The following is a 14,146-nucleotide window of genomic DNA, read 5'->3' on the forward strand; positions in this document are numbered from 1 at the left end:
ACCGACTTTTGAACGCAAACAATACCGTCAAATTTTCCAAGATTCTAACTATCTTTCCGAACCGAAACGCGGAGCGAAAAAAGGAACACGTCCGAACCAGATGGCGGAAAGAAAACAATCTAAGATGGAGTAGACGCCCATGCGCAATGGAGCCGAAATGGGAGGAGTCCCTCGATCTCATGACTCGAAAAGATTTCTTCAAAGAAAAACAACTTGTAACACTCCGAGCCCAACACTAGATGGCGGGATGTGCAAAGCATGTGTATCTGCAGCTACACATGCCATCGAACATACATACACACATATATATATATATATATATATATATATATATATATACACACACACACACACATATACATACACACACACGTTCACATGCCATCACAGCACGACGTTTAGACATATGCCTTCATATATGTACCCATACATCGGAATATGATTTCGCTATACAGACATACACATATATATATATATGTATGTATATTAAATGATAAAACCAAAGGTTAAAAGGCTGTATTAGTTAGGTGAAAATGTCAGTTAAAACTTACTTTTTAAACCAACACAAAACCACTGAAATTTACCAGTTATATTTATCTCAAGTAAATGTAACTCATGCCCTTAAGTAACTAACATACGGCCCGCCATGTGGTGGTGTATTAAATTATAGCTTATCAGATGTGGCAGTAAGGTTATCAATGACTTCGCACAGCGCGTCGTAAGTGATGTAATATCTGAGGTATTTAGAAGTGTGTGGCAAAGAAGCAGGTAATAGTTACTTTAAGGCATGTGTCAGGGCATGAGCTTTAGTTAATTGAAATAACATGGTCGATAAAGATGAGCCATGATAGAGATTATTAGTGTAATCTAGTTTCATCCAATAGTGCATAAACTAATCCAACATGTTACTTGGAACTTCTTTAAAAAACAATGATCAAAATACTCCAAATTATCCAAAACGATGCAGCCAGGTTAAATATTCATTTGTGGCTCACCTATTCTATTATCTTCTCGCTTCATTGGCTGCTAACTGAACTCTGCATTGTTTTCAATGCCATGGTCATTGTGTATTTAATCATTCATGGCCTAGAACCAGGTTTTCTGGTCAATAAATTCCTTCTCCATTACATCTCTCATTGCCTATGTTCCATTAGCACCATTCCGGTCAGAGTAAACAAGGTGAGAATTTCTATCTGAGGTAAGAAGCATTTTTGGGTTGCCCGGAGCCAGAATAGGGAACGTTCTACCTAGTGCGCTGCAATCTTTGCAGTCTTTCGAGTTTCAGTAAACTAAAAACGCTAATGTCTAGAGAAACATTTCCTCATCTTCTATTCATCAATTCATCAATTCCTTTTAGTCTGAAGCATCCTCAGGAGATTTTTGGATTTAGCACCATGAAACTTCAATATATGTGCCCTTTACAAATACTGCAAACATACATATAAACAGTTGAAATCAGTCTGTTTAGAGCATTGTGCTCTTCTTTGCTGTCCCCCTTCATGGTGTGCCGTTGTTTAATTCCCTACACACTAGTCCCTCTTTGCGAGCTATACTTTAGGCCTTCCATTTCACCCTGGTTTCTCTTCTTGGTGGGTGTTTTCATTACTGAAAGCAGATTCTCAACTGAACTCTTGGCCCTCCACATTATAACTCTGGCCACCTAGCCTTCAACATAAGTCTCAATACACCCTTCCTTTCATCCAAGGTTCTCTGATCACAATGCCTTCTGCTGCGCATCAGTGCACTTTATAAGCTTAATAATGTTCATTCATTATTTGTGCTCAACATGAAGCCCAGGATACATCAACCATCAACAAAATAGTGATTGCCTGGCCACACGGCCCAATGTTGAAGGTCAGCTTACCAGAACAGAAGGTCTATTCTCTACATAGCAGATCAACTTTTTAGCACTAGAAAACCAGATTAGATGTGGAACCCACTCCCAGTCCTGCTGCCTCGAAGCAGACTAATCAATCTGTAAACAGCTGAAAATCCACCTATTCCATTAGGTACTTGGCTTGCGCACAAATTACCAGTGTTCTCTTTTAAGCTGTGGACAATTCCTCATCTGAGGTTTTTTTGTAGCTTTTTTTAAACGTTTGCTTTGGAATAGGTGAAAATTGTCTTTCATCAAAACCCAATTAAGGTTTCCTGGGCGGCCATCTTTAGTTAAATCACTTCTTGCTCCAAAATGACCATTTTATTTTAGTTTCAATGTGAAGCACTTTTTAATTTCGCTTACCGTTAAAGGATGTAACTATGTAATGCACATTTGACTTTCTCTTTTTCCAATGATAGAAACAGATTTTTTTTTCTGCCAATTGTTTTATCTTTGTTGAAATTACTGTTTCTATACCCAGCGACCTCCTCTGTCACAAAGTATTATGTAGTAACTTGCATGTTTAACACTTTCAGTGTCGACATGTCTGTGTGCTGGAAACGATCAAAATCAAACTCTGTAGTAAATGTTGCTGTGCCATTAAGACTAGGAGCGGATATCAAAAGCCTCAAGCTTCCAGGCGGTCCTTATGTATACCTAAAACATGTGAACAAACCTACGTCTACACTTGTACATTCATGTCTACTTGGTAAGGTACTGTGCAGTTTGCCTCCTGTCATTCTTTCTACATTCTACAAGTTTTTCTACACATTCTAGCTTGTATCTTACACGTACACTTTACATTTCTTCATTTTATACCATGTAGTTTTCATGATAATTTTCCAAGTTTATTTTTATTTAATATCTTGATGATATGCTAATAAGGCAATCCAAACAATTCATATTCTACACTATACCACAAAAAATGATAACATAAACAGGAATTTGCCCAAGGTATGACACAATCTGATTATTATATTTAAAAATTACGTTAACTAATTAATACAGCGGGCTATAATATACAATAAAATTGATAGTACAATAGAAAGATACTTAAAAATCAAAACTCCTAAATAGATTGTTCCTCAATACTCTGAATATACATCTATTGCTATCAGCAATTCAAAGCAACTAACCATTCAGAAATCACAGACAAGACTTTGGCTACATCATAACACAATCTCATGTTAGTATATTTTAAAATAGATGCCAATACATTACTGATAAGGTGGACCTGTACAGTTCTAGAAACAGGGAGTAACTAGTTCTTATTTTTTATTAAGACATGTACAAAATACAAATGACGTAGAGAAAAAGATGCATGTTCACAGAAAGGGCAAATACACCTATCTGCTGCAACCTCTTTGCCTATGAAGATCGGGACCTGCCCCAGGCAAACCTTCAATGCACATTTCCTAATGCTAACACTTTTTGTATAACAAATATTGCTAGATATCTGCTCCATTCAGTGTAGCAGGTTGTCTTTATTCCCCACATCTTCGAGGTCACACTTCCTGGAACTTTCTTTTATCAATCATTTTACTATTTGGGTTTGCCGAGATGCAGATATACATTGCAGATCTGTCTCTGGTAAGATATCCAATGAGCCCTTGATAGCTTGGAGGATGGCAACCCATTGGCCTGACTTCTTCACCAGCAGATACGATGTAATGATGTGCCTTAGGAAGCTATCCACCAACTTTAAAAGACAGGCCGAATAATTATGGATCATCTGCAGATATTGGATTGTTATATTAGTTTGGCCCATCTTTAGACTCAAGGCACTGTTCATTGAGCCTCTAGGCAAACCAAGTGATCTTTTCCTGATATTCTTTTCTATGATCAGCTGCTGATCTATGTTCTTTGCGCACATAACCTCACAACCATACAGTAGTAAATTTATTTTTTTTGCCTTCTAGGTCTCTCCTAAAACTTCAGAGTTCTGCCTCAAAGCGAGACCCAACCTATGTAAAGCATTGAGATAGCCTTGGATCAAGCTTCCTGAGAATCTACATGAGCTTAAAAATTCAGGCTATATCTAAAAAGAAGGCCTAAATATCTCCACTTGATCTCTACCTAGCTACTACTTGTGCCTATTAGTCTGCAATCTTCTTTTTGAGAAGACCATTTGCTTTTAGATCTATTATTTTACAGATTGTTAGCCTTACAATATTTTGAAAAAGCATCCACTTGCCTCGGTAAGCCAAGTGGTGCAAGGCCCAATAGCACACATCAGCAAAAAACTGACAAAATGGCCTCTGCTCCTAGTTTAGGCGGAAATAAGCAAACCTGATTTAGAACCGTCATTACATCAGCAATATAAATTGAAAACAGGTGCAGAGCTAAAATGTGCCCCCGTCTTAAGCCGTTCGGAGTAACTGTTTCTGGACAAGGCTCCATTGCCCTCTAGTTCGACCCTGGTCCACAATCCCTCATGTAATTGAATTACCAGCTTTAATAAATCAAGGTGGACTATTCCAGTTACACATTTTGTTTCCAGAGTAATGCTTTATTTACTGTGTCAAAGCCTGTTGATAAATCTACGTATGGCACATAAAAGGGCTGTTCCTTTTGAAGGTGCATTCTTCAGCCAAAAGGTTTAAAATTAAACCGCTAACAATTGAATGCCTTTCACAGAAACCTAACTGAATCTTTGGGAGAACTCTTGCACTAATTACAGTGTCTTCCAGTAAGCCTAGCAGATGTTTTGCATGGATTTTACTAGCACTGTCCAACAAGGTGATCATACGATAGTTCAAGGGCAAAAATCACCCCCCCCCCCCCCACCCCCCTTTTTATACAAAGGAACGCTAATGCTTCCTTTCCAAGTTTCTGGTAAATCATCATCACTTACTACCACTCCAAACACTGGGGTAAGAACCTGGGGTCACGATCTAGGTTCGAGTTTGATAACGTCTAACTGAAGGCCATCGAGGCCTTGGGCCATTAAACTTCTCAAACATTTTATGGGGGAGCAAATTACTCTCTGCCAATCTGTTCTCTGTGACTCCTCTATTAACTTTTTTTAAACTGGTATAGCTCAGATATAGATAGATATATATATACACACACACACACACACACACACACACACACCTGACCAACGCTTCTTCAGAAACCGACAATGCTTTTTTTTTTTTTTTTTTTTTTTTTTTAAAGACAACTCAAGGACACCACTAACTGTATAAAAAAAAACACTTTATTCTTTCTGTTCGAAGGGAAGCAACTGTCTTTGTCTAGGCGCTGTCTTTTCCTTCCAAATTAATTGTCTAATTTCTTTCTTATAGTTCTTCATATGTTGTTTCATTAGGAACTCCCTATTAGCTCTACCTACTTTATACGACTTTCTTTTTTTGCAGTATTTGCCCTTGCCTTGGAAGAACTCAATGTTCCCTTCCTTGCCCTGCCACAGTTAAGATCCACCATCGCTGCATCCCAAATAAAGATAATCAAACTTTCATAGTCTTTCAAGATAAACTGAGGCGTCTAATTAGCCTGAGATTTCAAGAGCTCCTCAATACTATTTATAATTTGATATTTTAATTTAGCTGACCACACTAACATACGCTCATTCCTATAAAATATTGGTAGATTGCTGTGCCAGTGGTCTCTTAAATAGCTTGTGGCCAAAGCCCCCTAGCCTTGGTCCATTATTCACCATTAATAAGTCAGCACCGACAGTGGGAACTTGACCATGGGCAGGGTTGTTTAAAGGCATGTTGTGCAAATGCGCCCTCAGTGTAGAATTACTTTCCCAGGAGATTCCTCGTTTTCCTGGATTTCTCAAAGCTCTAAGCACTCTGCTTGCTTTTTTTGATATTCTGAGCTTCCTGTGTTTGGGGGGTTTAAGATTTATTTCTGCCTTCAATAACTGATTTCTTTTGGAGAAGTGGAAACATCTTTACCACTGGGTCAGCTTCATCCCTAGCGCCACTGCTACTTTTTTCATACTGAACTTCGCAGGTGTTTACTTAGAGTCCACTGCAAAAGGATAGTAGTCCATCAGGGAATACCGACGAAGGCACAACACTCTTCAAGTCAGTCTGAGTTGCTGTATCGCAAATCAGGAGTGCAGGTGCACGTTTACCTTTTGCACATGTCGAAGCATCTACCACAGGAGCTCTACTGATCACTCTATACAAATATTCTTTCCTTGTGTCCTTGTCCTTCACTTTTTTTTTTTTTTTAAAACCTCGTCCTTAGATCGGATAAGAAACTGTAATAGCACCAGATTAATACCATCATTGTGATCAGTGTCCCTCAGAAGTTTAGACAGGAGTTGGACAGCAGATTACAGTATTTCATTTACTACTGCCATCCAACTAGAATTATGACTTGCTCCCCATGAGAATGATTTTTTGAACCATTGGGGGACTGCCTAGATGCAATTCGGGAGTTGCTATCTGTATTTCATTAAGTAACCAAACACTCGCCTCCAACGAAGATGATAGATTAATTATATATGGAAGAGAACATCTACTTGCATTCTGCCTCTATTTGGCTCTACTTTTTACCTTATCTGCAGGAACTGCACAGGGACTTGACAACCAATTTCTGTCCTAACGACCCACGTTATCAGAGAGCTTGGAGCAAAGGGGAATATCTATTTTATTATTCTGCCCTCTTTACTCTCTAGGTTGTTCATAATGGACTTATCACTTAATTGGTTCATAAAAGAGCTGGGAATTCTGCTCGGGCACTCAGGGTCCCCAAGTCAGCCTCTTGTTTCACCAACAGGGCTCCCTTCATAGATTGGTATTTATTATTTCCCTTCCAATCATCAGCATTGATAGCCAAATTAGAATAGGGTCAAGGAGAGTAACAAGATTGTGTAGCCTCTTGGCATGGGTCTTGCTTAGAGGACTCATGCATAACATTCATATTGTACACAGATTCTGTGTTCACATTAGAATGCACTTCTGCATTCACCATTAGCTCATCCTTTCACCTCAGCGCATTTCCAGTATAATCCACTGAGCTCTGGCCTCTATGGCCCCCTGGAATAGAGGAAGTGACTGACTGGATCATTAAATGCTACCCCTCTTGTAGATCCCTTTTTGAACAGACGCCCTCCGTGATCAGCTCGGGTGACTTGGTTCCAGCCCAAAAGCAGCAATTAGCTAAGGGAACCCTTGTAATATCAGGGCTCCTAGTTAATTACTTCAGTCTTGCAGGTTCTGGTTATTTTTCACCATGCTAACAAGCTGCCCAAATAACAGAAAAGCATGTCAGAATCTCTGCAGGGGATGTATTAGAGTTGCAACAAAATTACCTAGATCTGAAACTGTAGTCTCCCAAAAAGAGCCCAGTTTAAAATGAATAGTACCCGGCAATGAATGATCTCTAAAAGCAGCTTGACAGTAGAGATAACACAGTTCTCTCTCCTTTTTTTTCCAGTTATCAGGACGGTTGAACAAGCAGGTCCGTAAGTGCCAAATGCACCAAAAGGCACCAGATGCCAAAGTACTGGATATAGTAGACATACTGGGGCACCAATTAAGAGTGGGGTATACTGGAGGGAGTGCTACACAAACAAAGAGAAGTGCGTGACCCTGAATCAATGAGGCACAAACCTCACCGGCCTACTACTGGCCACCTCTGCACCTCCAGGCAGTGTGCCGTGGCCCTAGGGCTTTACCTCACTCCTACAGCAGTCACACTGGTGCCACATACTAATCGCTCTGACAAAGACATCTCCTGCTGTCGCCTCACGAGTGATGTGCCAAGCCGCTATGGCCCACTGTGTAGTCCGCTCAACTGGAGGGAGCAGCAAACAGTGGGATATCGTTCATCAAAGCTTGGTCGGATGGCCGGCTGGCAGGAAAAGGGTAGCTGAAAGCAGGTGGGTGGGGGGGTAAAGGGAGATAAAGATTTTGATACACCCTTCAGTGCTCAGAGATCAAAGCGAAGGACGAATAACTCTCGCAGCTTTCTCAACAACCCCCCTACCACTGCTTCTGTGTCACGTCTTGTAAGCTGCCAATATTTCCAGGCAATCAAATTCTGTACCTACAGATTTAAATCACTCCATCCAATGCTGTGTCAAAGGTAATTCAAAGGTTGAAGTCATGTACTTTGATAAAGCAGTGCCTTGACTAGACAAATGAACAAATAAATTAGCTAAGCATTTCTCACAGGAATCCCACACTCCTCTTCCTGCGACAGGTATGCACAAAACGGACTGGGCTTTAAGCAAATGGATGTTGTAGTGGGAAGTAGTGGATAACTGGAGAGCATACAGCCTATGAGGAAGGGAGTACTCTTACTATGCTTGTAATTACACAACATGTATGTCAGATTGGAAAGGTTTGTGTTGTCGCCAGCTGCACACTAGGGTCACACAAGCAGCGTATCTGGCCAAAACCTATTCAAACCTCAGGACTTTAACATTATCACAAAACTGGGGAACGCTAGGACAGTCACTCTGACCTTGAAATGTAGTAAAGTTTCTACACGGTTCCACCTTTAAAGCGTCACTCAGGAAAATGATACATAATTCTTTCACTGAAAATATGGGCTCTGCTTCCTCAGTGTTAGTTGAATGGGTGGCTTTTAAGACAGTGGTAGGAGGCACTGCCTAGGTAACAGTAGGGATGAGAGTGCATCTACATGTAGACACCACAAATCAGAAATAACTCCTGGAATCCCTAAGACTGCCAGATATCAGGTGGCGACTAAGAAGAGAAAGAGAAGCTGCTAGTCCTAGCTGAATGGCTGAAAGGGTATGACTATAAAAGTTACTTCTTGAAAATCCATTATGAAAAGGACTAAGTCAGAAGGCTACTGGTGTGGCTAGTTAACTAGGAAAAGAGAAATTCCCTAATCATAATGATGCGTAATGAAGATCTATTGGTAGACACCCAGCATCAAGTTAATGTGATGTTTAAGGCATACTATGGTAGGCGATATACATCGAGGGGTGACACAGACACACAAGTAGTTAACCATTATGTGAGGGGTGTCTCATCCCAAGACTCTACTGAACAAAGAAAGCGGTACCACTGGGATTAGACCTAGTGGTGCACGATGTTTGTGAGTAGTGCCATAAAGGAGCTGGCTCGGGGTCCCACCTCCCCAAAAATAATAATTGAGCTTAGTATAATGAACATCCTCTTCTGTAGAATCCAGTTGTGTCAGAGACACTTAAGGACAATTGACTCTTTATTCCAGTGGTTACATTAAAGATTTGTACTATATTCAAGTTATGTTGCTTTTGCCGCCACAATAGCTTTTATTCAGGTCTCTACTTACAGGTCAAACTGTATCTTGATATACTGATCATTATGAATATTACAAATAGTTGTGGAATTGCTATGCTGTAAATATGTTGTAAATGCTTCAAAATAAGTTAAGTGAAACAAAAAAATTGTTTAAAAAAAAAATCTATTCAGCACAGTAGCTGTACTTTAAAAACTAATTGGCACACTGATAGGTCACTGATCAATTTTCCAAACTGTAAAGCAGGCAAGTAATTTGTTGATTTCTGTAATTTTAATATGCCTAACAGAAAAAAACATGGTAACCAAGGTGTGCAGTGAGAAGTTGGGGTTTGGTAAATAGATATGGGTCCAATCCATATTTAATTTTAGATCATTTTGATGAAGAACATAACAGCAATATGTTGCATCAGAAAGCCACTGTTAAACCAAGAGATAACTTACTTTCAGGCTGCTTTTCATTGGGGGTTATGGACCGTACAAAGTCCTGAGGAGTCATAAATACCTCTGACTCCCCAGTTTCATGTATAACTTTCAGAGTAGCAAAGTAGCGGAAGATTTTGTCAGGAGTAGAGTAAGCTCGTATTCTGTTTTCATACTCCATAACCTATGGGAATAAAATGATATAATTAAAGGAAAAAATGGCCCAGCAGGCAACCATACAAACAAGGAAAAAACGCAGTTTCAGAACTGTAAACAAAATGTATAGGGAAGGAAAGTATAAATCTGTTAGACCGTCTGACAACGGCCATGCGTAGTAAGCTGAATGCCTCTCTAACAGTACCCTGTACTTATGGCCACTGAAATTATGCGCGGGGTGGAGCAAATATTTCAGCAGAGTTGACTGTATTCTACAGCAAGAAAAGCAAAGTTATTTAACCTAATGCATCATAATATGTGATAGTATTACTTTGTTATTTTTATATTTTTACTCATGTTAACATTATATGGGAAAAGGTTTCATGCCATTAGTGCCAGTTGAACACTCAAACCTATCAATAAGCAACTGAAAGTAGACCAGTCAATCTCTGAAGGGCCTTCCTTCGACTGTGTGGCAAAATGTGTTAGTGTATTTTAATTAACTTTTTATCCATTTAAACTAGAAACAAAAATTGTTTAGTTAAAATCTGCAGATTATGTGGTGTATGTGGATTATGTGGCAAATCCATATCTATGAAAAAAAGATGTGGCTAATAAATCACATACTTACAGTAACTCGTTAGTTCAACTTACCATAATATAAAGTCAATCAATAAAACACCAAGGATTGTTGTATTGATTAGAGGGTAGCTATAAATGTTAAACTATCAGAATTAGGAACATTGTATTATCAATATGTATTTTTTTTTTATTAATTAAGAACTGTATCAAAAGGTTAAGAGCAATCCTAACTGTCAAAGTAACACATTAACAATCTATTTCATAAAGTGGAAATAGAGAAAAAGTACAGAACAAATGCTCATGAGACGCAAGGCTCATATTTCATTAAATTTGATTAATTCTCTTTGTGTACGTCTAGTTCTCAGAGTACGTCCAGGTTGAGGGCTAGTAAGATCATTCCACTTCTCAAAAAATTTAAAGTAGAAGTAGCAATTTCATGCAAATGAGCAATGTAATGTGTTGTACCACATTGCGCTAATGCAAAGTTTACCTTCTCACACAAATGGCATAGAGGGAGGTCTGTATATCACTGGAAAATCCCATGGAGAGCATCCATGTGTGTCGATTTACAACACTAGTATTGATTGCACTCCCTAGGTAATCCATACAACTGAGACCTGTATGGATAACATATTTAGCCAGAACTTATCCATCATGTATTGTCTGGGCCAAAGAAGCCTTATGGTCTTCAGGGACTCCCAGCAAGACTTCCCAGACCATGTTCCACAAGATGTGCGTTTAACACTGAACAAAACTGATTTACTGACCATAATGCTGGACTGGCAGAGAAAAAAAAAAAATACTTGCCAAAAGCCCTAATCCTTTTGGATTTCCTATCTGGAAGAGTGGTTGTGAATGAGTTGGGATTCTTTTAACTCGCTGAGACCTACACAACAAGGTCATCTTAAGTACTAGGTTTGATGAGAAAATTAGGATTTCCTGGGGCTGGCCTGTGATGTCTGACTACCTGACTTTTCACAAATGGGCAGGAACAAGGCTTCAACCAAGTGTCACTCAAGGCATCAGTAAGGACATTGTTAAAAAGAAGCAAGGGCTCAGAATAAGCAACCCAGGCTACACAATTTCTTCCAGGACATTTGCTTTGGTCACTACGGAAAGCAGCAGTAAATCCAGAATCTCCGCTTCTCTCCTGACCACCAGTGCAACAAAGGCACTTCCTTCTGTTGGCAGCCCAAGTGACAAGTCAAACACTTCATCAGGAGCAGTGTCAAGTGCACTGGCCTCTAACACATCCATGTAAAAGGCATCATCTGTGTAGTGAGAGGGGAGTAAACTTACATAATCACCATTATCATCCACATCTTGGTGTGTCCTTTTCTCTGAATCCGAGCCAAAAAGATGAATGGAGATTCTGCTGGTGTGCGCGCCCTTATAGAGATGTCAGAATACATTATCACCAGCTGCATGTTTGTAATTGCACAGCACAATATCAGTCAAGATAGAGCCGAAGTCCATTCAGAGTCCAACATTGGTATCAGAACCGGATCCTCTAACAGCAATGGTGTGGTGTGGACATACAAGGAACCGGTGCAGTTCTAGTGGCTAGGGTGGAAGCCTTGTGACCTCAAAGGTGAACGACTTTAGGTTCAGGCTGGTGTGATGGGGTCGAGTTGTGCTTTGCTTTCTTGAGTTTGAGGTTACACTTAGATTTTGACTTACTGGAGAAGTTCAAGCACAACACTGCTTTGGGAGAGGGACAGAGTCCACGCCTGCTACTTGGAGCAGACTATGTGAAGGCTGCGACTTCTTGTTTTTGGCGACGTACAGCGTCACCTCCTAATCCCAGATCGCCATCAGCTGCATGATGGCACATTTATCGTACAACTCCAGTGATGGCTAGCGCCCAGACATTAGGAGGCATACCTTGTTCATGTCTATGACTGAGATCTGTTTTGTACAGCCACAGAACAATTAGAAACCTGCAGCTTTGGGTGTGAACTTCGTTACCTAGCACACTGGAATTTGTTTCTATAAGTCGTCGGAAGGCAGAAAAAACAGGGGCAGGAGCTCTGGTTTGTGCTAGATAGCACAGAAAGAAAGAAACTGAAATCAGTGCACAGGGGCGGTGCTTACGCGAGGCTCTCCATCTCGTCAGGGATGGTACAGAGTCAACACAGAGCCACAAGACTCCCCTCACACCATGCTGGAGAACTGTTAAAAGTTTTCAGATCCAGTCTAGCAACTGAGGAGTATTCTAAGGTGAGGAATCTGCAGTTAGAGGCATCCATAAGAATAGGGAATATTTGAAAATATAAAGTAAAAACACAGAAAAATATTTTTGGGGACTCATTTACTTCAGGATATTCTGGCACCGGGTATAAGAACCATTTTCATGCACGTATTATGCCTTATGCAGAGGAAAGTGAATTATTCCAAACTCTTTAGGTCTTAATAAGAATACTAAACTTCACAGGTAATTGGCTAGAGGGAAAATGCGGCAATATGTGGGTTGATACTGTAATGAGGCTAAGTACTATTAATGAATCTCCAGGGTAAATATCGATCGGCTATGCGCAATTTAAAATGCAGGATCTTGGTGGTAGGCAGAAGCCTGATCTATGGAAATGTTCCCTTCCATTACATTACTGCATCACTGTTTGCCATTTCCCATTGAAAGTTTCCTCTGGTTTATGGTGAATGGCATACTATGGAGAAGTGTGGCACAATGGTTAGAGCGGCAGACCCTGAAGCAGAGATCTGGCTCAAGACCAGGGTTCAAGTCCCGCTTCGGCAGGTCTTGGGCTCAATTCCCTTGGACCAGATAATTCTCGCCTCGGTGCCTAATCTAATTAATGGGTCCCACTCTGCAACTCTGGGCAATGGCTTGCTTAATCTCCACAACGGCCCCAACAGCGCTTGGATGCCTGGCTTCACCCTGGGGGTGCCCAGGAGTGGGCACCTCACAGGGAAAAGCCAGGAGGGGTTCCACAGCGGTATGAGTACAGCGCCTTGAGACCCTAACGGGTGAGTAGTGCGCTATACAAGTGCAAAGTTTACAGTTTACTATTCTTTCCATAATGCGCTGACAATACTCTGTAAAAACATACATATTCCTACTGAAATGCAGTTGTATTCTTGTTAGAAACAGGAGTAATGTAAGCCAATTGTTTTCTAAACTAAAAAAATGTATTAACCATTTCTACATTTAGCTGTAGGAATCCAAAGCATATCTCCTGCAGCTGCAAGGGCCCACTCTGGACGTTTCTGGGCTGTTGCGGGTTAAGTCAGTTTTCCTATGATTTCTGTCCTCCACAAATAAACCAAAGCAACCTGGACAAACAATTTCATAGCAGGTGTTTTCCGTACTTTATAATTATATTCAATATTGTATTATTAGGTACAGAATCAAGACTTTGTCCATTAATGCCTCTTCCCTTGCCACACTAAATTCCACTGTTCTGCTCTCACGGAACACTGCTGCGCACCCGTTCGGAGCAAACAAAGTTCACAGCCCTTCCTCTATTCCCATTATCAATGGGCAGTCTTTTCTGATGTTGCTAGGTTATGTATGGTGAGACAAAAACAAAATAGTGATAGTAGAATGCTTTAATTATTCTCAGTGACTCCTAATTACTCTGGACTAGATCCCAGTCATTTTCTCGTCTTGCATATTATACTAAAGGCAGGGACCAAATAAGCCTCATCAGTGGAGCAGCAAGGCTGGTATGGGTACTCATGATAGTAAAGAAGAAGAACTCCCATCCAAGACAGTCATTATGGGCTCTAGCAACATCTTTACAAAGTAGCAAAGGCTTTGAAATTACAGATTAATGTCCAAGTTTTGTTAAGATGTTAGTTTCTTTCTCATGCTCAGAGATTCTGCTTCCTCGGAAGGAGGACCATAGGAGTAAAGGATGCTCCCTTCTTA

General features: G+C 40.3%; 1 protein-coding gene across 2 annotated transcripts in view; it reads right to left on the reverse strand.

Moving 5' to 3' along the window:
- The window catches only part of MICU1 (mitochondrial calcium uptake 1), a 542,154-nt gene that overhangs the window by 436,130 nt on the left and 91,878 nt on the right, over positions 1–14,146 (reverse strand). For both annotated transcript variants that reach the window (XM_069240390.1, XM_069240391.1), the window contains exon 4: positions 9,541–9,703. In XM_069240390.1, coding sequence (XP_069096491.1) covers positions 9,541–9,703 — 163 coding nt within the window. The remainder of the gene's footprint in view (positions 1–9,540; positions 9,704–14,146) is intronic.

This window comes from Pleurodeles waltl, chromosome 6, assembly GCF_031143425.1.
Source record: "Pleurodeles waltl isolate 20211129_DDA chromosome 6, aPleWal1.hap1.20221129, whole genome shotgun sequence".
NCBI classification, from domain to species: domain Eukaryota; kingdom Metazoa; phylum Chordata; class Amphibia; order Caudata; family Salamandridae; genus Pleurodeles; species Pleurodeles waltl.